The sequence below is a fragment of the Geotrypetes seraphini genome, chromosome 7 (assembly GCF_902459505.1).
Source record: "Geotrypetes seraphini chromosome 7, aGeoSer1.1, whole genome shotgun sequence".
NCBI classification, from domain to species: domain Eukaryota; kingdom Metazoa; phylum Chordata; class Amphibia; order Gymnophiona; family Dermophiidae; genus Geotrypetes; species Geotrypetes seraphini.
This window is the reverse complement of record NC_047090.1, coordinates 124,064,326-124,089,861: the sequence shown is the minus strand read 5'-3', so window position 1 is coordinate 124,089,861 and position 25,536 is coordinate 124,064,326. Positions and strand designations below refer to the sequence as shown.

The 25,536-nt window shown below is 42.6% G+C and overlaps 1 protein-coding gene and 1 long non-coding RNA gene across 4 annotated transcripts in view; one reads left to right on the top strand and one right to left on the bottom strand.

Moving 5' to 3' along the window:
- Positions 1-25,536, bottom strand: part of MIA2 (MIA SH3 domain ER export factor 2) — a 194,700-nt gene that overhangs the window by 152,354 nt on the left and 16,810 nt on the right. For all 3 annotated transcript variants that reach the window (XR_004540132.1, XM_033952217.1, XM_033952218.1), the window contains exons 3-4: positions 21,378-21,464; positions 330-6,456 (exon numbers count right to left, since the gene is read on the bottom strand). Coding sequence is in view for 2 of the 3 variants with exons in the window: in XM_033952217.1 (XP_033808108.1) it covers positions 330-6,456; positions 21,378-21,464 (6,214 nt within the window). In the remaining variant the exon portion in view is untranslated. The remainder of the gene's footprint in view (positions 1-329; positions 6,457-21,377; positions 21,465-25,536) is intronic.
- LOC117363824 overlaps positions 2,319-25,536 on the top strand; it is a 92,808-nt gene continuing 69,590 nt past the window's right edge. The window contains exons 1-3 of the long non-coding RNA XR_004540133.1: positions 2,319-2,491; positions 2,609-2,678; positions 5,400-5,507. This is a non-coding gene — a long non-coding RNA (uncharacterized LOC117363824). The remainder of the gene's footprint in view (positions 2,492-2,608; positions 2,679-5,399; positions 5,508-25,536) is intronic.

Here is a 25,536-nt window from a genome sequence, read left to right as displayed (position 1 = left end):
ACTGTTAAATTCAGAGGTCTCATTTCTGGAAGTAAAAAAAGAAAAAGCTATGTATTCATTATCACCTCTGACACCTGGCACTTGTCTTGCTTATCGTCTTTATGGACTATACCAGGGGTGAGCAATTCCGGTCCTTGAGAGCTCAAGCCAGGTCAGGTTTTCAGGATAGCCACAATAAATATGCATGTGATAGATTTGCATCTCAAGGAGGCAGTGCATGCAAATCCATCTCTTGCATATTCATTGTGGATATCCTGAAAACCTAACCTGGCTCCAGCTCTCGAGGACCGGAACTTCCTATCCCTGGACTATACCAATGAATCCAATACCTGGTTCTGCATTTACACGGGAATCCTGCGCTGCACACTGGGCTCTGATGACAGACAGCAGATCTTGCAGTTTCTGAAGCCATCTCATTTTCTCTTGCATACAGTTCTCATTCAGGATTTCTGATTTGTGAGTAGCAGATGCAGGATCACTACTGTGCTCATCTTTCCTGCTATTCTTTTCACAGGTGAACGTACTCAGTTTACCTTCAATGTTTTCAACATACTGTTGATACCACAGCAGTTTCATCCTACTTCCTTCGCAAACACTTTTTAGCTGTGCCACCTGCACCCTCGTTACCATCTGATGCAATTCCTGTAACTCGCTCAGGCTTATTTCATGTGTTTTTCCCTCTTTGTTCTGCTGCAAAACAGAATCTGTCACAGTGAATGAGATTTCCTCTGATTCCTTTTCATCTTCTATATCTTCTCTAATTGATTTTCCCCAGGTGCCTTCTTGTCCAGTCTCAGGTTCCTCTGTCACCACCTTTAAATCATTGCTTTTTGTAAGGTGTATGGTTTCAGTTGACTGAAGCACAATCACTTTTCCAAATGTATTTTCAATTAAATCAGACTTTTGCTCAGTACTAGATTCTAAATTTATTCTCTCTTTCCTATCATCCTCTCTGTTTTCAATTGATTCATGGTCAATGATTTTGTACTCAAACTGTGAGTTTGTGTCTTTATCCCTATTTCTATTGAATAAATCCCCCAAGAACCCCGATGCTCTAGAAAATATATTCATCATTCCTTTAGCTGGCAAAGACCTCTGATCTTCAGTACCTTGAGACTCTAGTGTTTCCTGACTTTCTCTATCTATTCTCTTTCCTTCTTCCCTGTCTCCAGCCTTTTTAGAATGGTCAGATTCTTCTGACTGATTGTGTTGTTCAGTAGGTGACTCATTGGGCTTTGTAGCATATGGTTTCTCTTTTACTTTGCCTATCTGCTCTTCATCAGAGGCACATGCAGAAGTTAAACACACAACACTTTCAACCACTGACTCCTCCTGTCTATCTGTAGGAGGTAAAGATTGACCTGTGTTATCTCTCTCATGAGATGTAGCCAAGTCTAAATGAGATGGCACATTTCCTGCTTCAGAGTTTGCCACCATCCTAGGCTGCTCTTGATACAGTTCTCTCTGTTCACTGAAGGCTAGATGGCTAGGTTCTGCTGACATTATTGAGTTATCCTGAAAGATTTCCTTTGATTCAGATATACCTGATAACTTATCTTCGCTAGGATAATGAGGATATAAAAAATTACCTTCTCTCTTTATTATGTTTTCTGTGTCATCAAGGTAGCTTGAGCTTGAAGGCTCCTGCATACCTGAACCTGGTGATGCTAAAAGGTATCTAAAGTTTTGGGTTTCCATCTCCAGCCCTTCTTTTTTAAAATGTTCTCTGAAATCTGAATTGCCTTTGTCAACAGTCACATCATCTGATGTTAGAAACTCAGTTTCTGAGAATGCATCTTGTAAATTTAATCTCTGGTCTTCAGCTTGGTTCTTATTTGTGGAAATCCATTCAGGCTCTGTTTGTATCTGAAGCTCTTTCTCATTAGGATTAGTATAGGTAGGATCAAGAGATATAATGGTACGCTCTTGTAGAATATGATCAACCAGTCCTTTTCCTGCTGTCAAATCTTTATCATTTTTTGTATCGCCATAATGCATTTTAGTTGTATCTTTTTTAATGTCTTCAACTGGTTGTTTTTTGCCATCATCCTCTAATTTTTCATTGAGATCATGGGTAAAAGTTTTATTTTCAGAACTATTGCTTTTGTCGTTATCAATATTTTTAGAATGAAAATCTCCAAGACCCCTTGAAGTTCTGGAAAATATATTCCCCACAATTCCTTGAGGTGGAAGAGATTTCACATCCATTCTGTTTTGAGATGGTAGTCTTTCTTGCTTTTCTGTATTTATTCTGTTTCGTTCCTCCCAATCTGCTTTCTCAGAATTATCAGACTCTTCTGACCAATTGTGGTGTTCAGTAAGTAGGAGCTCATGCTTTTCAACATATGATTCTTCTTTTTCAGTGCTAATATATTTATTATCACAGGACGCCTCAGTTTCAGAAGATAAAAATGCTAAATGTTCATGCGTTGACATCTCTTGTCCATCAGTGGGAGATACAGGCTGGTCTGGATTGTGTCCTTCATGAGCTGTAAGTGTTGTCCGCACATCTATGTCAACCAAACTAATCAACTCTAAATGTGATGCTTCAGACTTTCCAATAACAATAGGATACTCCTGGGATAACTGTTCTCTCTCTTTAATGAAGGTGTGCTCTCCATGTTCTTCTGATATTACTGCACTCTCCTGGAAGATTTCCTTAGACGTGGAAATATCCGGTAACTTTACTGTTGTGTCTTCTTTGGGATGAGAATATATAATGTCACTTTCTCTCTTTATTATTTTTATAGTTTCATCATAATTTAAATCTGAATCCATTGATGCTAAAATGTCTCCGAGGTCTTGTCTTTCTTTCCCCAGTACCTCCTCTTTTTTAACTTGTTCTATGCTGTTTTCATAATACATTTCAGCTGTATCTGAGTTTGTATCATCTTCCAGTTTTTCATTTACTTCATGGACCTCTCCATAAGTCTCAGAGGGTCTTGAAATAATACTACCCACAATTCCTATATTCCCATTTATTTCATCAGGTGCTACAATTGCAGAAAAATCAGGTTCTTCTAAATGACTGTGAGTTTCAGTAGGAAGGACCTCATTTTTTGTAATGAATGTTTCATCTTTATCTTTATTTCTGTGCTGTGTATCAAAGGTCAGATCATGTTCAGAAGTCAAACATGGCAGTTCTTCAGTCACTGTCTCTTCCTCTCTGTTAGTGGGAGATGTAGGCTGACCTGGGTAATGTCCTTCATAAGCTGAACTTATTGTCAGAACATCTACATCACTAGAACTAACCAAGTCTAAATGTGATGCAAAGTTTCCTTCTTCAGAATTTCTAACAAAATTAAGCTGCTCCTGGGAGGGCTGTTCTCTCTGTTCAATGAAGGCTTGCTGGCTGGGCTTTGCTGATAATTCTAAACTATCCTGAAAGATTTCCTTAGTCTCTGAAACATCTGGTACGTCTTCTTGAGGACACGCAATGTAATTTTCATTCTCTTTAAAATTTTCCATATTTTCACGGTGACCTAAACTGACCAACTGTTGTATGTCCAGGTCTGATGGTATTAGAGAGTCTTTTTGATCTTTCTTTTCCTTCTGCAGCACCTTCTCTTTTTTAGGATGTTCTCCTCTATTTGAATTGCTATTGTTCTCAGTTTCATCATCTGATAACTTGTGCAATGCAATTTCTTTATTATCTTCAGGAGGGTCCTGATTCATAGCTGATTGTTCCATTTCTTCCTGTAATTTAAAAACTTCAGCAGACAAAGCTGGAGTGATATAGGTGGTATAAAATTCAGTCTCCTGTTTTTGCGAAGTTTGATCAGTCAATATATTTTCTTCCTCTAAAGTTACCTTTTTGTTGAATTGCAATTTGGTTGCATCTGATTTTGAATAATTCTCATGTACAGTTCGTTCTTCATTTATGTGCTCCTCCTGAGATGAAGTAGGTGACATTAAATCATTCTTCTGTGTGTCAACTTGGAATTTATCCTCATTCACTGTACTGTCAATGTGGTGAGAAACAACCATGTCACTGTGGGGATTTTTCCTAGTCTGGGTTGTATTCATAGATATTGGCTCATGAATTGTTGGTGCATTTTCTTCTTCTTCATAGTTTTGTTTTTCTGCATCTGCATATTTTGTAGTTGGCTCTCTGTTTTCGAATTTGTTTCCACTAAGCTTTAAACCATGCCTTGAAGGGATCTGTGGGAGATTTATATCTTTTTGGTAAAACCATATTAAATCTTCATCTGTTGTCTTGTTCAACCCATCTTCCCTAGTACTTGAAACTACAGAAAATTCTCTTACTGAACATTGGAGAGAATCATGTGATTCATCAGTGGGATACTTCTTAGAAGTTACAGTGGATTTTATATTAGTGACTACTTTTTTATAAACTTCTAAAAAATTAGGTTGCTGCCAATTATGATTTAGACAGACTTTCGATGATGATTCATCAGACAACAGTTCTTCTAACACTTCATTGTTATTGATATTCCCATCTTCACTAATGTCATTACTATCATATTCATGTTTACCATCTTCCATTGAATCTTCCTCCCTTTCTCCCTTTTTACAAACATTTTTTTCATTATCAAAAGTGGTAATAGAAATTTTTCCTGGTTCAGAGGAAGCTTCTGTAAGTATTCCTTCTAATTCAAAAAACAGTCTGCGATATTCTTTCAGAAGAAAATCCTCACTGCTACCTTTTATTTCTTCCTCAAATACTTCCTGTCTTTCATTACTTCCAGAATGCTCATCATGAGTATCAGGATATTTAGCTATTTCTGTTATAAATTCATTGCCTTTAATTACTGTTTTATCATTTTCCCATTTAGTTTGTAGTTTCAGTGTGGATAACAGCAAGGCTTCTTCTGAAAGGCCTGCATCATTTTGTTTCTGGCCTGGTAATTCTCCATTATTGATCTGAAGTGCTTCTGCTTTTGGTTCAGTTTCCTTAATGTCTTGTAACATGTCCTCATCACTTTCAGACTGGGAAGTTTCTTCTTTCAAATTTTGATCTTCTTGTTTCCCTTGAATATATTCCTCTTCAACTTTTGATGTTATTCCTGGTACTGTTGATAAGGCTGTGAAATGACTAAGAGTTGGGAGTGACTGTTGTTTTTCATCTTTCCTGTGCTTTTCTCCTGTTAAATGTTTTGCATTAGTTGAGTCTGAGAGCTGAAAGTAGCTAATGGAAGAACTAGACTGATCTACCGTTAATTTATCTGTGCCCTTAGCAACAGGAAATTGCTCTCCATTATGAGCAGGTGAAACATGCCTATGAAAACCAATCAAACGACTATACATATTTTCATACCAACCTGACTGGGCACTCTCCTCATCTTCAGTACTTTTCATTGCTTGGCTTTCTACAACAGGTCCTTGATCCATACTGGAATGTTTGACTGCCATATGTTTATCATTTACTTTCATTGTAGAATGCAACTGAGCTTCACTGGTAGCAACCTTGAAATTCAGAAGATGATGCAGATTACCTGAAAACCATCCAGTGGCTGGAGATTCATTGCCTAAATCTCTCGGGTCTGGTAAGAGTTCACTGTTCTCTTTTTGATGTATTTCACCTGTCACAGATTTGCCTGTTTCTATTGTCTTTTCCGTATCTATATCTGAAGTTATTGCCCTCAGGTCTGATGACTGTCTTTCTACAGCACTATCCTTTTCTTCTTGTATCTTCTCTTTCTTTTCCTCATTAATAGCCATTTTTTCTTTTTGACTTTGCCCAAAATTTAAAACATTATCTAAACGCAAGTGGAACCATCTTGATGTTGCACCTTTGCTTTCACTTGCTTTCTTTTCCTGCTCTTCAATCATAGGGTCTGTCTTTGTCTGTTGCTCTGAATCTTCACCCATACGTGAACCTTTCTTATATGTATCACTGCCTTTGTTAAGTATGCCAAGCCCTGAATCACTTCTACCAAAATCTAAGAGGTCTGTAAATATATTATCATACCACCCAGGCTCTTCAATTTCTGAATCTTCCTCGTCATCCGGGTCTTTTAAACTATTCTCATCACTTAAGGCAATTTTTCGACTTCGGAAAGAGCCCTCTTGAAAAGTCTCTGTAGCTGGTTTCAAAATCTCTTTTTGGGTGTTTTTACCTATTCCAAGCCATCCTCCGATGTCAGGAACAGTCCAGCTAGATTCTGCTGCATCCTGCTGAAAAGCATCATCTATTTTGTTCTGACTCATTTCCATTTTTCCAAATGTCTCTTGAAGATCATTCAGCAGAGTTGTTTGGGTTTCCTTTGACTCTCCCTCTAGCTGACCATTTGCAGAAGCTGAACTGATCCCTTGTTCCTTTTGGGAGAAAGTGCTTGTGTGTTTTAGAAGCTCACCTTCGGGCATTATTGGATCTGGGCCCACTGTCTCTGTGTCAGGATGTAGATACTCAGTTTCCTCATTATCGTTCTGTAATATGCTGTCTTCATTTTCAAATACATATTCACCTCCATCAAGGCAAACAAAATCTGTTTCCTGAGAGAAATAAACACACAATTATTAAATTACTAACAACAAGGGGAATTTTATGACAGAGTGCCTTAAACATGTGAATACACCTATTTTAGGCTTATTTTATAAAGGCATAAAAGTAAAAAAAATTTTAAAAATTAGGATATTCATATTTCAAATAACATTATAAGTGTATTCTATCTCTATATATGTGTTCAGAAAAATATAATATAATCATTGATCCCCAAAGATGAACCTCTAAGGATAATCAGACTTTGCCCTGAAGCAGAGATGAATCTTCAAAAGATATGTTAGTGATATTGCTGATGACTGCAAAAGTTAAAGATAAGTCATGAAAGGGCTGCTATGATCTCTTGAATGGGATATGAAAAAATGAAATATTATTCTTATTTTGTAATGCACATTTGGATCATGGATACTTTCTATAAGTATCATAGACCCCTGTGCACCTTTATAAAATGAGAGGCCAGAACGCACACAAATTCAAATGTACACGTTTGCAGTAGATGTAAATGTGTACATGTACTCTATGCATGCACAACATACATCACAATTCCTCCCCACGTCTGCTCCAGAAACATCTGTACATAGCATGCATAAGTAGACATATCAATATCAGACCCCCATACTTACAAGTACATATACAGTGATGCAATTTTAGAAAAGCCCCTTTGCTATAAAATGTCTATCATGTCTCCTCTCCCCAGCCTTTCCTCCAAAATTTAATTATTTAAAACTTTCTCTGTTCTCGTATGTTTTGGGCTCCTTTAACGAAGGTGCGTTAGGGCCTTAACGTGCAAAATAGTGCGTGCTAGCCGCTACCGCCTCCTCTTGAGCAGGCGGTAGTTTTTCAGGTAGCGTACATTATAGCGTGCGCTAATCCGGTGCATGCACTAAAAACGCTAGCGCACTTTTGTAAAAGGAGCCCCTTGTGTTGAAAATCATTGTACATTTTTGTAGCTGCTTCTGGACCAACTCCAGCCAGTTTATGTCTTCTTAAAGACATAGAAAAGCCTTTCTAAAATCACCTCCTTTATGTATGAAGTTGTAGCAAGGTAATAATAAGCCCATTTTATTTTCAGCATCTGATATCCAAGCTAGACTTAATTATAGCTGCTAAACCTAAGCATCATTTGAGGCAGGGTAGTGTGACTTTGTCTAAGGTTACAGACAAAGGGCCAAATTCTACATATGTCACCTAAAAAAACCTGGTGGCAAAAAGGTTGGCTCTTAGTACAATTCTATAAATTACCTCCAGAGTTAGGCGGGTTTTATAGAATCACACATAGTACCCATCCGTGTGACTAACATAAAGGGCTCCTTTTACAAAGCCGCGTTAGTGGTTTAACGCGCGTAATAGTGCACGCTAAAATGCCGGTCACGCTAGCCACTACCGCTTTCTCTTGAGCAGGCGGTAGGTTTTCGGCCAGCGCAGGGGTTAGCGCGTGATGAAAAGTTGCGCGGCTTTGTAAAAGGAGCCCTAAGGTGCAGGCATTTAGGCCAATGAAAATCAGGCCTAAATGCCTGCACCTAAGTTGTGTGTGGATCACGCATAGTCTAACTTTTAGGAACGCCCATGATCTTCCCATGCTCCTCCTCTGGCCATGTGCCCTTTTGAGATCCACGCACTAGAATTTATATGCACCACTTTAAAGAATATGCTTAGAAAGTTGTGTGCGTAAATTCTAATTAGTGTTGAAAATTGCTTGTTAGAGACCGATTATCAGTACTGATTACATCATTAATCAATTAAATTGCAGACACAAATTTGCATGTGCCACTTAAAGCACCATATATAGAATTCAGCCCAAAGTGTGTAAGAGCTGGGATCTTTACGCAGGAGTTCCTGTCCCAGTTCGGAGCGCATTCTTCTTTAACATTTTATTAATTTACAACATGGGCATGTGGAGGATGATTCTATAAAGAGCCACCTATTTTATGCACTGAGAATGTGCCTATATGAAGCTTCTATTTTTCTTAAGAGAATACTGTTTTAGATGCTTTGATATATTGCTTTGAATGTCTAATATAACCGACTGCTTTGTGTCTACTGTAATCTACTATGTACATGCTTTTGTAACTCATTCTGAGCTCACGGGAAGACGGGATAGAAATCTAAATAAATAAATGTTTGGTTTTCTTGTTTTTAATGTAGTTATTTGGATAATATATATTTTCTTATCAGCTATTTATTGTTTGTTACATTTATGCTTTGTATTACAATGTAATTATGTATTATCACATATTTTAATTTCATTTATGGAATTTGTATATAACATGGGCACTATCTCTAATTCGCACCTCACTCTAAGAACTTACACTGGCTACCTATCAATTCACCTTCAAACTATCATGTTTCAAATTCTATATGCAAAAACCGCAGAGCCACTCATAAACGTATTCGTCAATTCCTGGTCAACATCAACCAGAAACAGGGCCGGTTTTAGACATCCTGGGGCCCAGGACAGAAATTACTACCCCACAAAACCCACCCACCCATATCCCACTTCCCATTACTACCACACATAAAACAACTTTAAATGATTTTTTTACACACAAAACACAGACAGACCTTTACCAAAAGATCACAGATAGAAATTGAACCGGGAACCCCAACAAATTAAACTCAGCATATATTACAACACTGGAGAAATAAAAACAGATATGCAATTCTTTCTGAACCATACTCTTCAAGAAATTCCTGAAACAATCCTGACATGCTCCACTCTTTCCAACCCTTGAAATGACAAAAGATCCACTCTCAACAACTCTAGGAAGGACAAATGTTCTACCTTTGTACAACCTATTTAAAAAAACAACCCATAAACGATCTTCCTTAGTTTCCCTCTCTTCCTAAATCTCTACCTACTCCCCTCCACTTTTTACCATTCAAATACTGACAAATGTTCTTCTCCTTATAACTCTTGAAATAACAAATTATCTACTCTTTTAACATTAGTATTGACAAATGTTCTTCCATTGTAACCCCCCTTTCATAAATCTTTTGTAATCCGCCTTGAACCGCAAGGTAATGGTGGACTAGAAGTCTCTAATGTAATGTAATATAATGTAACACACAGGGATCCCAGGTCCATCAAAAATTAGCCATTTCCCTTGCTGTAGCTGGTGGGCATCCCAAAACCCTGCCAGTTGAAGACCATCTCCTCCAGTCTGGTAGCTAGTAATCTTCAAGCTCTGCAGCTAGCGGCAGTGTCTCTGAGCTGCCACCAGCTGTAGAGCTTGAAGAGTTCTGGCCGCTGAACTAGAGGATGAGATCTTCAGCTGGCAGGGCTTTGGGAAACCCACCAACTTAGGTATTTATATTTTGCATTTGAGTGGGAGGTATGGCAGGAATAAAATTTAGTGCCCACCATTTTATTGGACTAATACATTTCTCAATTAGCTTTCAGAGGTCAAAACCTCTTTCTTCAGGTCAGTAAAGTATACAGCTGTTATAGTATCCCTTGTCCTTACCTGAGGAAGGTGGTTTTGGTCTCTGAATTAGTCAAAAATGTCTTAAAATTAGTCCAATAAAAAGGATCACCTTATTGCCACTTTCTGTTTATAAACAGTTATCAACACAGCTACAATACTACTTTATCCTAATGCAAAATAAATAAATAAATAAAAGATATATAATTTTTTTCCAGCTTTGTTGTCTGGTTTCTGCTTTCCTCATCTTCTCATCATCCTCTTCCTTCCATCCACTGTCTACCCTCTCTCTGCCTCTTCCATATGGCATCTACTGTCTGCCTCTCTTTTTCATCTCTCCCTCCCCCTATTGGTCTGACATCCATATTTTTACCTCTGCTCCCCCCATGGTGTGGCATCTATCTTCTTCCCTTCCATCTCTCTCTCCCTCCCTCCCCCAAATGGATTTTAGCATCTCTCCTTCCTCTTTTCCTCCCCCCATATCTGGTATCTGTCTCCTCCCCTTCCCCCCATGCTATGATATCTCTCTCTCCTCTCACTTCCCCTTCCTTTTCTTGCCTGGTCTTCCTTCTCAATTTATTTTCTGCCTCTGTCTAGATTAAATTCTTTCTTACTATCCAGTCCTCAAGTTCCTCTTTTCATTGTGTCTACCTACAGCTTGCCACCTCTTTCCCTTACCCCTTCCAGTATCTAATCCTATCCTCTTCCCCCAATCATGTGCCCTTTTTTCTCTCTCCTCCCCACTTCCATCCAGCATGTGCCCTTTTCTCTCTCTCCTCACCACTTTCATTCAGCATCTGCTCCTCTCTCTCTCCTCCCCACTTCCATCCAGCATCTGTCTCGACACAATAAACCTAAAGCACTATTCAACTTCTTCCTCTTGTCGGGCCATGTCCTTTCCTTCCCCTCACCTTCACATACGTTTTTCCAAACCAAAGTTTTCTTTCTCAGAGGGGCCCTGACATGGCAGCCATTCTCATTAGCTGTACGTGGCTGCCCCAACGCTTCTCCTTTGATGCGATCCAGCGGAAACAGGAAATTGTTTTTTGAGTTTGAGATATGGCCGCCGCATGAGCAGACTGCTGGGCACGATGGACCTCAGGTCTGACCCAGCGGAGGCATTGCTTATGTTCTTATGTGAAAAATATCGCGATTTTGGTGCGAATTTTGTGATTGTGGCCATCTTGAATTTTTAGTGATTTTATTTTCTAAAGTTCCCTGCTTCTTCAAATCTGCAAAATTTGCTTGGAAACTTGTTGGGATGGAGTCCTTGGTCTCTCCTCTAGTGGAGTCTTGTCAGGATTGCACAATTTTAACACTTTTAGAGAATGTGTCATGTGACACAGTCTGGGGGGGGGGGGGGGGCTGCAGCATCCAGCTTAGCCTCTCCCCTGCTGAATCGGGTGACCAAACATTCAGCTAGCCCAACGGGGCAGCTTTCATGGATTATGGGGCTCGGCAAAGCTAGTAATTCCTTCCGCCAGGCTGTGGACCCTGCGCAGCATCAGAAAAGCTCAGTTTAGCCACCTTAATGTGACCTATGCCCCAGGAGCCGGACATGTCGCAGGTGCTTTCTCAGGGCTACCAATGCTGGTATTATGGCTACAGAAGTTCCTAGCCTCCCGACTTCAGTGCTGCACCTCCTGATGCACAGGCACAATGGCACCAGGTCAACGGATGCCCCGTTGTGGATTGGGGCTGTCTCAAAACATTTCTGCCATGTCCGAATGCATGTTAAATGGGTCTTGGAGTTTACTTGGTCAGGTTACAAACTGGAATTTGCTTGACCTCTGACAGATTAGTTAACGGGCTCTGTTCAGATCGCCCAGACAAAGCGCTCAGGATTCCAACCACTGTTCAGCGCTTTCTGGAATTTCAAACTATGTTCCCAGTATCGCCCGACCTCTCGGGCTCAGGCAGATACTCCATATAAGTTCTCATGCTAAAGAAAGGCTCTGAAGAGTGGAGGCCTTTTTTGGATCTTCAGCACATGATTGCGGCTCTCAAGATTCCACGATTTCAAATGGAGACCGTACGTTCAGTCATTGCAGCAGTGACTCCAGTTTCTTGCCTCTCTGTGCCTTACAGAGCCATGCTTGCATAACCCCATTTTTACGATCCACCGCTAAGTTTTGCAGGTTCAGGTTGGAACAGCATTATCAATTCTCAGCTCTGCCCTTTGGACTGGCTTCAACACCCCAGACCTTCACTAAGGTGATGGTAATGGTGGCAGCTTACCTGTGGCAGATGGGTCTCCAGGTATACCCTTATTTAGAGGACTGGCTGATCAGAGCTCCCTCATTGGCCAAGGGACGCCACACGTTGAAACAAGTGATCCTGGTGATCCAGGTGCTTGAAGACCTGGGTTGGATTGTCAAATTCAAAACAAAAAAATAAAGAGACAAGAATGAACTATCTGATGCCCATGCACTCGCTTAGATACCTGGGAGCTCCTTTTGACCTGGCAGCGGGTTACATCTCTCTACCAGTAGCCCACTGGCAGAAATTGTGTGCTCAGCTTTCTTCCCTTCTGGAGGGGCCAGCTCCTTTGGCATAGGATTATCTTCAGGTTCTGGGATCAATGGTTGCCATATTGGAAATGCTTCCTTGGGTGAGGGCGCGCATGCATCCTCTACAACATGCTTTGCTCTTTCGACAGGTTTCACAGGGATACCTTGCAGACCTGTCTACCTTAGACTCTAGTAGCCAAACAAGCATGGCCTCGTGGCTTCTCCTGCAATTGCTCCGCTGGGACATTCTACTAAACTGTGCCTCCTGGATCATGGTGATGACAGCTCCTTTGGGGCTGGGGAGCTTATTGTAATCATTGTCCTGTCCAGGGGTTTTGGACACCATCTCAGTGACAGTAGTCATTCCACCAATTAGAGCTCAGAGACATTCGACTAGCTCTGTCAAGATTACAGAAGACGCTGGTGGACCAAGAGATCTGGGTCTTCTCCAATAGTACAAAAACAGTTGCTTCCGTCACTCACCAGTGAGGAACCAAGAGAACTCCTGTGGCTCAGCAAGCCTATATTCATTTTAATTGGATAGAGCATCATGCCCTAGCACTATCGGCAATGCAGGTGGTGGGAGTAGACAATGTTCAAGCAGACTTCTTCAGCAGACAATATCTGGATCCAAGCGAGTGAGTTTTGTCCCCAGAGGCATTTCTGTGCGATAGTGGGGAAGACTCCACTTCAACCTCATGGCCACGAGAAGAAGCAAGTAAGCGGATCGCTTCTTCAGTCGAAGATCCGAGCAAGGAAGTGAGGGGTTCAACGCTCTGGTGTAGCTATGGTCTCCGGAGATTCTCCTGTATGTTTTTCCTCCTTGGCTGATGGTTGGCCGAGTCCTTTGGAGGATCGCAGCTCTTCCAGGCCACGTCATTCTGATGGCTCCAGATTGGCCTTGCAGTCCATGGTACACAGATTTTCTGTGCCTGTGCAGAGGTTGCAGCTTTTGGCTTAACCTCTCTCCAGACTTCCTCATGCAGGATCCGGTATCCATTGAGGATCCAGGTCACTTTGCGCTTCCGGCTTGGCTCTTGAGCGCACAGCCTTAGAGCGACAAAATATTCTGCCCTGGTTGTTGATACTCTTTGGAAGTCTACAATGTCGTCTGTGGTGTCTTCTTACGCTACATGCATGGAAGGCTTTCCACAAATGATGTGTACAGGTCCAGGTGGACCCTTATTCAGCTCTGATCTTGCTAATTCTTGCCTTTCTTCAGGCTGGTTTGGATACAGGCATTATTGTGGGTTCTTTTCGAGTCCATGTGGCCAGACTCTTCTGTTTTAGATCCTGGAAGCGTCGGTCTTCCTTGGCATCTCCTCCTGATGTCGCTAGACTCTTGAAGGGAGCTCTTCGTGTCCAACCACCAGTTAAGCACCTTATCCCTTTCTGGGACCTTAACCGGATATTATCTAGCTTTGCTAAAGCATCTTTTGATCTCCTTTGAGATGCTACCCTCTTGGACTTGACGCTCAAGACAATTTTTCTGGTTGCCATTACATGGGCGCATCGGGTGTCAATACTGAGGTCTTGGTCTTGAAAGACCCTTTCCTCCATATTTCGGAGACTTGGGTTTTCCTTTGTATGCTTCTTTCCTGCTTGCCGAACATGATTTCGGTTTTCTTGGTCATTCTGGATGTGTGTTTGCCTGACTTTCAGCTGACAGGTTCCCAATCACAGGATCACTTGTTGAAGAAACTGGATGTGTGCAGAGTTCTTCTGCATTCCTTGGAGATCACCAACGAGTTTCATCTCTTCGACCATTTGTTTGTGCTGACTCATTCCGTTCAGTGGGGCGCTCTTGCTTCCATGGCCATGATTTCCAGATGGCTCTAAAGGGCCATTTCATTAGCTCACATTCTTGAAGGGACTTGGTCTCCTGTTTCAATCAAGGTGCATTCTGCCAGATGTGTAGCTTCTTTCTGGGCCACAGCTGGAGCTGTCTTTCTTGTGGAGATTTGCAGGCCAGCAACGTGGTCTTCTCTTCACACATTTGCCATGTTATACAGAGTGGACAGTCCCCAAACTCAGGGGAATGTCAGCATTTATCTCCAGAGCCCTTTTGATGGGAAAAAAAGCCATCCTCACCAACTGGCTCTCCCGTGATCCCCCGTCATATGCACAATGGAGATCCCTAATGATAGTGCACGCAACACTGGAGAGACGCATGGTGGGAGACTTGACTCTTGGCCCGGGTTGCAAATTTTGTCAGGTGTGGGAGCACTTCTGGCAGGACCTCACACCGCGTGCTCGCAGTAGACTTTTGAATCTTTAAGATTTTATTCCCACTCTCAGCTGTTGGACTGGCCATGGATTCTTGGGGAGGGGAGGGGAGGGAGGGATGGGAGGGGAACTGATTATATAGTTGAAAATGTTATTTCCTGAATGGTACTACTGTTTGTATTTGCTTCTTACTGCTGGAATAATAAAAATCATTTAAACATACAGAGTGGACGGGGTGGCAAGATAGAACTCCGCCTTTGGGTCCTCAGCCTTATGGGTCAGTGCAGCAAGCCCACCCTAGTTTTTTGGGGGGACTGCTTTTGTACGTCCCTACTATCTAGAATGCCTCACCTATTGCACTGGAAAAAGAGATTATGTACTTACCCTGGTAAGCTCTTTTCCAGTAGATAGGTGAGACATTCTAGACTCCTGCCCAGTATTTACTGCGTCTGCTTACAGTTTTCAATCTGTTTATGCTTCTCCAAGTTGTTTCTTGGATGTCTGTCAGCCCTTGTGGGCTGGAAAGAATTTGTATATATGTTCCATTTATTGAAGAATGGTTTCTCAGCTTCTTTGAAGCCGATGTTCGCATGTCGCTTTAATGTTGGTTGAATTCTTGAGCAGAACAGTTGGTTTGAGCCTGTTGCTACAGATGCCTCTACTTCACGTGTTTTGGATGGCTCTCTGTGCTTGGGTATTAACTGTAGAGGGTGCTAAACTGCACAGTGAAGTACTAAAGAGGTAGGGTGAAAAATCCAGAGTGGATTCCTTCTGCAGCCATGCAACTAGAGGGAAATAACCCTAATGTCTAGAATGTCTCACCTATCTACTGGTAAAGAGCTTACCAGGGTAAGTACATAATCTCTTTTTGGGCTTGAAGACCTTCAGTCTATCCCAGTAACATAGAAACATAGAAACATAGAAATAGACGGCAGATAAGGGCCCACGGCCCATCTAGTCTGCCCACCTTAATGTCCCTCCCCTACCTTTGCCCTGTGAATAGATCCCATGTGCCGATCCCATTTGGCCTTAAAATCAGGCACGCTGCTGGCCTCAATCACCTGTAGTGGAAGACTATTCCAGCGATCAACCACTCTTTCAGTGAAAAAGAATTTCCTGGTGTCACCTCGTAGTTTCCCGCCCCTGATTTTCAACGGATGCCCTCTTGTTGTCGTGGGACCCTTGAAAAAGAAGATATCTTCCTCCGCCTCGATGTGGCCCGTAAGATACTTGAACGTCTCGATCATGTCCCCCCTCTCTCTGCGCTCCTCGAGCGAGTATAGCTGTAATTTGTCAAGCCATTTTTCGTATGGTAGATCCTTGAGTCCCGAGACCATCCGGGTGGCCATTCTTTGCACCGACTCCAGTCTCAGCACATCCTTGCGATAATGCGGCCTCCAGAATTGCACACAGTATTCCAGGTGGGGCCTCACCATGGATCTATACAATGGCATAATGACTTCCGCCTTACGACTGACGAAACCCCTTCGTATGCAGCCCATGATTTGTCTTGCCTTGGACAAAGCCTGCTCCACTTGATTGGCAGACTTCATGTCCTCACTGACGATTACCCCCAAGTCTCGTTCTGCTACCGTTTTTGCTAGGATCTCGCCATTAAGGGTATAAGACTTGCATGGATTCTGGCTGCCCAGGTGCATAACTTTGCATTTTTTGGCATTGAAGTTGAGTTGCCATGTCCTAGACCATCGCTCCAGTAGGAGTAGGTCGTGCATCATGTTGTCGGGCACTGAATCTTCGTCTGTTCTTTTGTTTTAATGTCCATGATTTATCTATGCTCCTCCGCTCTCCATGCCTCCTTTTCAGAAATGCACAGTAGAACTGATGTGCACCACTTAATAGGAAGTGCCTACCAAGTTGTTCATCGATCGTTAGGCTTTAACTGCCAATTATCAGTGCCAATTAGCTTGTTAAACAATTAAGTTGCACATGCAAATTGGTTATGCACAACTTATGGCAGAATTTGGAGTTTTGCGTCAGCTAGGTTGAAGAATTCCTATAAGCATGTTAGTACTGCAGCATGCAGCTGTAGCATAAACGTTAAAAAAAAAAATAAAAACAGTATCAGGGATAGGTCCCTGCTTGTAGAATGCTTTGCCCCCTACATTACGGAGACCATATAATTACCTAGATTTCCAGAATTAAGCATTTTAATTGAGAGAATGGATTTTTGAGACAACAAAAACTATATACAGTGGTACCTTGGATTACGAGCATAATCCGTTCCAGGAACATGCTCGTAATCCAAAATGCTTGTTTATCAAAGCGAGTTTCCCCATAGGAAATAATGGAAACTCACTTTGATACGTTCCCACCCCCCGAGGCCAGCGGCGCTGCTCTATTCCCCCCCCCACGAGAACCGGCATTGCTCCCCTCGAAGGCCCTCCCTGCAATCCGGCACCCTCCCTCCCCCCCATGATCTGGCCCCCCCCCCCCCCCCGCGATCGGGCACCCCCCCTCGCCGCGATCGGGCACCTCCCCGCCGCTGCTTCCTGTCATCTGGGCACCGGCACCGGCATGTCCTGTGCGTTGGTGCCGGTGCCCGAAGATCGGCCTCCTCTTCTTGCTGGGCCTTGAGCATGCACAGATGCTCAAGGCCCAGCAAGAAGAGGAGGCCGATCTTCGGGCACCGGCACCAACGCACAAGACATGCCGGTGCCCAGATGACAGTAAGCAGCAGCGAGGGGGTGCCCAATCACGGCGGGGGGTGCCTAATCACAGCGGGGGGTGCCCAATCGCGGCAGAAGGGTGCCCGATTGCGTGGGGGAGGGTGCCGGGTCGTGGGGGGGTGCTCGTAAATCGAGCCTTGCTCGGTTTCCGAGGCGCCGATTTTGCGAATGTTTTGCTCGTCTTGCAAAACACTCGCAAACCGGTGCACTCGTAAACCGAGGTACCACTGTATATTATTCTTCCAGATAATATTACGTCTGTGGTAGTCAGTGATTTTTTAAACACTGGCTACTGCAGGCATTTTATACCCACATATTTAGTGCCAGGTCATCCCTAGATACCAGCGCAGAATAGTCAGGGATTGAGCGACCACCGTGCTTATCTGAGTACCAGTGGAATTCAGATCAGTACCTGAATAATTACCTGGATAAATTGCTACTAATCCAGTAACTCTCAGTTCTGCCCAGACCAAATTCAAATTAGCTGGCTGGTTCCAAGGTGATTTGAACAGATACTCAACAGCATTAGCCAGTTAAGTGCCTCTGACTATCCGGGCAGGATCTCGTCAGCGTGAGTTAAACAGGTAGGGGCCGCTCTTACCTGGTTAATTCATGCTGAATATAGATCCCCTTATTTTTTGTGTCTAACTTTGCTTAGTATTATTGTAGCAAGGTTTTTTGCTTTGTGTATGTTCTATGTACAAATACCAGAAGACTGGAGGATAGCAAATGTCATCCCAATTTTCAAAAAAGGATCAAGAGGGGATCCAGGAAACTACCGACCTGTGAGCCTCACATCGGTTCCAGGGAAGATAATTGAAACACTAATTAAAGAGAACATTGTACAACACTTGGAGGACCACAATCTAATAAGGGCTAGTCAACACAGCTTCAGGAAAGTGAAGTCATGTTTGACAAATTTACTACAATTCTTTGAGAAAGTGAACAAACAAATGGATAGTGGAGATCCAGTGGATATAATTTACTTGGACTTTCAGAAAGCGTTTGACAAAGTCCCACATGCAAGGCTTATGAAGAAACTACTAAGCCATGGAATAGGAGGAGAAGTACACAGATGGATCGGCAAATGGCTAGAAAACAGAAGGCAGAGGGTTAACATAAATGGGAAATTCTCGGACTGGGAGAAAGTGACTAGCGGCGTGCCCCAGGGCTCGGTTCTTGGGCCTATCTTGTTCAATATTTTTATAAACGACCTGGAAGAGGAAACAACATGTAATATAATAAAGTTTAGAAACATAGAAACATAGAAAGATGACGGCAGATAAGGGCCATAGCCCATCAAGTCTGCCCACACTATTTACCCACCCTCTTAAGTCTACTGACCCCCTAAAGTATAATTGTGATTATACTGTCACTCTACTGACCCGCTCATTCAGTCCTAGTGACCCTATCCCCTGGCATGACCTCGCAGGCATCCCACATAGGTATCCCATTTGTTCTTGAAGTCTGGGATGCTGCGTGCCTCGACCACCTGCACTGGAAGCTTGTTCCAGTGCTCAGTCACTCTCTCCGTGAAGAAGTACTTCCTGGCGTCTCCACGAAACTTCCCTCCCCTGAGCTTGAGCGGATGTCCTCTTGTGGTCGAGGGTCCCTGGAGAAGAAAGATATCATCTTCCACCTCGACCCGTCCCGTGATGTACTTAAATGTCTCAATCATGTCTCCCCTCTCCCTACGCTCCTCGAGAGTGTAGAGCTGCAATTTGCTCAGTCTTTCCTCGTACGGGAGACCCTTTAGCCCCAAGACCATCCTGGTGGCCATCCGCTGAACCGATTCAACTCTGAGCACATCCTTACGGTAATGTGGCCTCCAGAATTGCACACAGTATTCCAGATGCGGTCTCACCATGGCTCTATACAATGGCATCATGACTTCAGGTTTCCTGTTGACGAAGCTTCTCTTGATACAACCTATCATTTGCCGTGCTTTAGATGAAGCCTTCTCCACTTGAGTGGCTGCTTTCATGTCAGTACTGATGATTACTCCTAAGTCTCGTTCTGCCGTAGTCCTGGCTAAAGTTTCTCCATTCAGGGTGTAAGTTCTGCAAGGATTTCCGTTACCGAGATGCATGACCTTACATTTCTTGGCGTTGAAGCCCAACTGCCAGATCAAGGACCAACTTTCTAAAGTACGCAGGTCTTGCTCCATAGCATCCTGAAGATTATAGCCGTTTACTATATTGCATAGTTTGGCGTCATCAGCGAATAAGGTTACCTTGCCTTGAAGCCCTTGAGTTAGATCCCCAATGAATATGTTGAAGAAGAGTGGGCCCAGGACCAAACCCTGTGGCACTCCGCTGGTCACCTCCGACATTTTAGAGAGGGTACCGTTGACCACCACCCTCTGAAGTCTGCCACTAAGCCAATCTTTAACCCATGCAGTTAGAGTCTCTCCTAATCCCATCGATTTCATCTTGTTCAGCAGCCTGCGGTGTGGGACGCTGTCAAACGCTTTGCTGTAGTCCAGGTACATGACGTCCAAGGACTCTCCTGAGTCCAGTCTTCTTGTTACCCAGTCAAAGAAGCTGATTAGATTGGACTGACATGACCTACCCTTGGTGAATCCATGTTGGCTGGGATCCCGGAGATTTCCCTCGTTCAGGATCGTATCTAATTTATACTTAATTAGTGTTTCCATGAGTTTACATACTATTGAGGTGAGGCTTACCGGTCTATAGTTCGCAGCCTCAGCCTTGCAACCCTTTTTATGCAGATGATACAAAACTATGTCGGGCGGTTGGTTCTCAAAGGGACTGCGAGAATCTCCAGAATGATCTGAACCAACTGGAAACGTGGGCGACAAAGTGGCAGATGAACTTTAACATAAACAAATGCAAGGTGATGCATCTAGGAAAGAAGAACAAGGAACATGAGTATAAGATGTTGGGGGTGAAGTTAGCAAAATGCGAACAAGAAAGGGATTTGGGGGTACTGATTGACAGTATCCTAAAGCCATCGGTACAATGTGCGGTGGCGGCGAAGAAAGCAAACAGGATCTTGGGCATATTTAAGAAGGGGATTACGAGTAGATCGGAAAATGTCATAATGCCACTTTATAAAACAATGGTCAGACCGCACTTAGAATACTGTGTCCAACACTGGTCTCCATACCTTAAAAAGGATATAACTCTGCTGGAGAAAGTGCAGAGGCGAGCCACGAAACTTGTCAAAGGAATGGAACATTTGAGCTACAAAGATCGACTCAGGAAACTGGGACTGTTTACCCTCGTGAAGAGAAGACTGAGAGGGGATTTGATAGAGACTTTTAAAATATTAAAAGGATTTGATAAAATAGACCAAGAAGCAGCATTACTAACATTTTCAGATGTGACACAGACAAAAGGTCAAAGCCTGAAACTGAGTGGCAGCAGGTTCAGGACAAATGTCAGGAAGTTCTATTTCACACAGCACGTGGTGGGTGCTTGGAATGCACTCCCGGAGGAGGTTGTGGAGGAGACTACTGTACTGGGATTCAAGCGCAAGTTGGATGCACACCTTCTTGCATATCATATTGAGGGATACGGTAAATCCGGGTCTCCAAAAAGGAGTACCTAAATAGGCCGCCGCGTGTGCCGATCGCCGGACTAGATTGACCTCGGTCTGATCCAGTGAAGGCGTTTCTTATGTTCTTATGTTCTTATGTACTTCATCTAGGATCTTTTGAGGCAGTGTGGAATATAAATAAATGAGATGAAATAATAAATGTAAAAGTATAAAATAAACTAGTTTTAGGATTAGATTGTTAAAAATTACTAGCATGGATCATTAGTGGAATGCATAGCCTCTACACAGCACATGAAGTCAGAGGAGTAACGTAGGGGTCCTTTTATTAAGGTGCGCTAACCGATTTAGCGCGCGCTAAATGCTAAGATGACCATAGGATATAATGGATGCCTTAGCATTTAGCGCGCGCTAATCTTTAGTGCGTGCTAAATCGGTTAGCGCACCTTAATAAAAGGACCCATTTGTCTCAATTCTTCCCCTGCCTCCATGCAAAAGGAAACATTCCAAAAATCACATCACATTACACTTCCATTCACAGATTACTTACCTTGGTTGGTACCGCGACCTCTTGTGAAATATAAACATCTTCAATTTTAACAGCATCTCTTGGAAAATATCCAAATTCCTTTCCTTTCTGTAAATGTAGAAGAAAGAAATCCAGAAAATACTTAATAACTAGATTAATGACATTGGACCAGGTATTCAGCAGTATTTAGCTGGCCAGGAACAGCTTCCAGCCAGCTAAATATCACTCAGCTAGCTATTCACCAGTTATCAAGCGGGAGATAGGCAGCTAACTCTTTCTGAATATCCCACTCTCTGGGATGTCGCACAACATAGCTAAAAAAGTTATCGAGAAACGTACTGTATGTTTGGTTTAACAGAAGGACTTCACTCATATCACATCAAAAGACACAACAATGGAAAATGATAAATAACAGAACAGAGAAAAATAAACCTCACACACAGGCAGCTGAGACTAAACAAGTGCCCTAAGCCACCTGTATCATCACTGGTTTGAAAAAAAACTCCGTACATAAATATATATATAGCTAGTCACCTCCAATATTCAGCAGCTGGCCAGCTAAGGCTAGTGGCTAGATAGACCCACCTAAAAAGTAAGTCTATCTTTTGCCGCTTTGCCTTAGCCAGCCAGCCACTGAATATCAGCTTGGCCAGCTAAGTCTTTGGATGTGAACTTTGACCTGGATATTCAATGTCAGTGGCCAGATACAGCCCTGGTATTGAATATCTGCTATTGCCGCAGACTGCAGGTGACAGACAGCTATCTCCCACAGTCTGAATATCAAAAGGATTAAGTCTTCTTTTTTAATTAATATGCAATCAAAATATTTCCAATATTTATCCAACTATTTTGTCAGTCTCATATTATATTTTGAAGGTAGAGGCCTAGACATTTATTTATTTTCTGGGATTTATGATCTGTCCTGACAGGATGACATGTGGTTTCCCCATAGATCCTTGCAAACTTTCAAGGCCACACTCACTCTGTATTCTTCAGTGGATGACACTTTGTTTAAAATGTATTACATAGATTTATATAATATTGAAGGAATTAGCAATACCAGCCTTGGGACACGACAAGGGAAGATAAAATGACACCTAGAAGTCTTCTACAAAGTCATACCTGTAGGTTGAACCCCAGTTAATTCTAGTGGCCTTTCTATGGTGATGGATTCTGCTATCCATTGCCATTTTGTATAGTGTATCTAGTATCTGAAAGAACTCAGGCCCAAAACCTTTTGCTACCACCATTAAAAATGAATACATAATTTGCCATTATCTGATTTCAAACTGAATCAAGCAGCAGACGGTATGGGGATGCCTCACATCAGACCATTTATACCTCTACAAACTATTTATAGTTATCACTAAGATAGGGTTAAAAGATTTTCTGGAACTAAAATCCGGACCCATGGCCCAGCCCCTATGCTCGCCCAGTTCTGCCTATCCCTGCTCCGTTCCGCCTGAGTCATGCCCTGTTCTGCACCTAGCCCCGCCTGTTCTCTTGTTGGGAGGGCATCTGTGCATGCGCTGGTGTGATGCGATGATGTCACGCATATGCATGCATGCGTGTGACATCACCGTGTTGTATCCGCACATGCACCGATGCCATCCCGGCATCGCTCCTAGCTGGAAACTGTTCAAAACCAGGACAAAGTTCTGGGTTTTGAAAAGCCATTTGGACACTCGGACAGGTCCTCTAAAAGGATGACATGTCCAGGGAAATCCAGATGTCTGGTAACCCTATACTCCTACAGGAAGAGTCATACAAGGGTTTTCTTCTATATTGAAGCTTTAGTATTAAGCATTTTTATCACAGACATAAAGGACTCGATATTGAGACCTTGGGCGGCAGCCCAGCTACCTCCTGGCCCAGATATTCAATTAAAAAATGGTAGGAGTATAAAATTACTGAATTGCTGGTAGCGCTATACTATTCAAACAAAAATTACCAGCTTCTTTTTAAATACTAAAAATAAATATTTAAATGTGATAAATAGAAAATGTATGAATATATCAATATATATTAAATAAATAAATAAATAATGAAAAGTGCTCAGTGTCATATCTCTTACATGCAAGCCACGTAGAGATTAAAGAGGGACCATCATATCACTTTTCAGTCCCTATTCATTGATGTATGATACATTATAAATATGCAAATGCAAATAATGAAGATAAGAAAAGTTTTATACTTATCTTATACGATGGTTTACTACCGTGGCTCTGCAGATGATTGTATCAAGTGTTATATAGTGAACCTCATAAAGAGATTTGTGCAAAACAGTGCAACAGTGCAAAATCCAGAATATCTACAGCTCCTGTGTCGAATAACTAAACTCCTCAACTCAGTCCTGAGTTTCGCCAAAGAGGCTTCTTCAGGAGGAGTGATCTCTTACAACGGATATCAAATACCAAGACGCCGACACTGACATATCTCCACCCAGCTGTAAAATAGTTAGATATTCAATGCCAGGGCCATATCCAGCCACTTGCATTGAATATCTTGGTCAAGGTTCACCACCACGGACTTAGCCAGCCAGGCTGATATTCAGTGGGGGGCTGGCTAAAGCCTAGCAGCCAAAGACAGACCTGCTTTTTAGGTGGGTCTATCTAACCACTAGCCTTATCCAGCCAGCTGCTGAATATTGGTGGTGACCGGCTAAGTGGTGCGACATAGCTGATCATCGACCAATCTGGGAAACAGGATATTCAGAGGAAGATAGCCAAATATCTCTCTTTGAATACTGGTAGCTAATCAGCTATATGCTATTTGGCCGAACAGGAGCTGTTCCTGGACAGCCAAATAGCACTAATATCGGTCAGAAAGCGAGTAATTTTACAAACAACTGTGGAGTTATGAGGATGAGATGTCAAGTGATCAGCCAGGGGTGTATAGTTCAAAAGTCACTTTGTTTGTTGACAGATATGCCACAAGGGCTCAAGGTCTTTGATCCCTTGTGGCATATCTATCAATAAAGTGATTATTGAACCATACACCCCTGGCTAATCATCCTCATGACTCCACCGTTGTGTGTTCTTCTCCTGTCATTGAGACCTGTCCTTGGCTTCCGATTCAGTAATTTTACAAAAACATTTCCATTTGAAAGGAATAAACTAAATTCCAAATTCCATATGTAAAACACATTTTATTTTTGGAAAAGCATTGTTGCTCACCTATAACAGGTTTTTTTTTTCCATAGACAGCTGAATTGAGTCAGGCACATAAGTAGGTGACATCATCCAATGACATCAGAATGGAACTGCTCTCCCAGAGGTCAGAGTAGTGAAGACGCAGAAGGATTGCGAAGACCTGCAATGTGACATAAACACGCTCGAGAAATGGGCTGCGACATGGCAAATGAAGTTTAACGTGGATAAGTGTAAGGTGATGCATGTCAGTAACAAAAATTTTATACATGAATACAGGATGTCTGGTGCGGTACTCGGAGAGACCCCCCCCCAGGAAAGAGACTTGGGAGTACTGGTTGACAAGTTGATGAAGCCGTCTGCGCAATGCACGGCGGCTCTGAAAAGGGTGAACAGAATGCTAGGAATGATTAAGAAGGGGATCACAAACAGATCGGAGAAGGTTATCATGCCGCTGTACCGGGCCATGGTACACCCCCATGGTACGCCCCCAACACTGATCGCCGTACATAAAGAAGGACACGGTACTACTCGAAAGGATCCAGAGAAGAGCAACTAAAATGGTTAAAGGCCTGGAGAAGTTGCCGTACAGCGAGAGATTAGATAAACTGGGCCTTTTCTCCCTTGAAAAGAGGAGACTGATAGGGGACATGATCGAAACATTCAAGATAATGAAGGGAATAGACTTAGTAGATAAAGGCAGGTTGTTCACCTTCTCCAAGGTAGAGAGAATGAGAGGGCACTCTCTAAAGTTAAAAGGGGATAGATTCCATACAAATGTAAGGAAGTTCTTCTTTACCCAGAGAGTGGTGGAAAACTGGAACGCTCTTCAGGAGGCTGTTATAGGAGAAAACTCCCTCCAGGGATTCAAGACAAAGTTAGGCAAGTTCCTGCTGAACCGGAACGTACGCAGGTAAAGCTAGTCTGTTAGGACAATGGTCTGTGACCTAAGGGCCGCCGCAGGAGCTGACTGCTGGGCACAATGGATCACTGGGCTGACCCAGCAGTGACAATTCTTATGTTCTTATGTA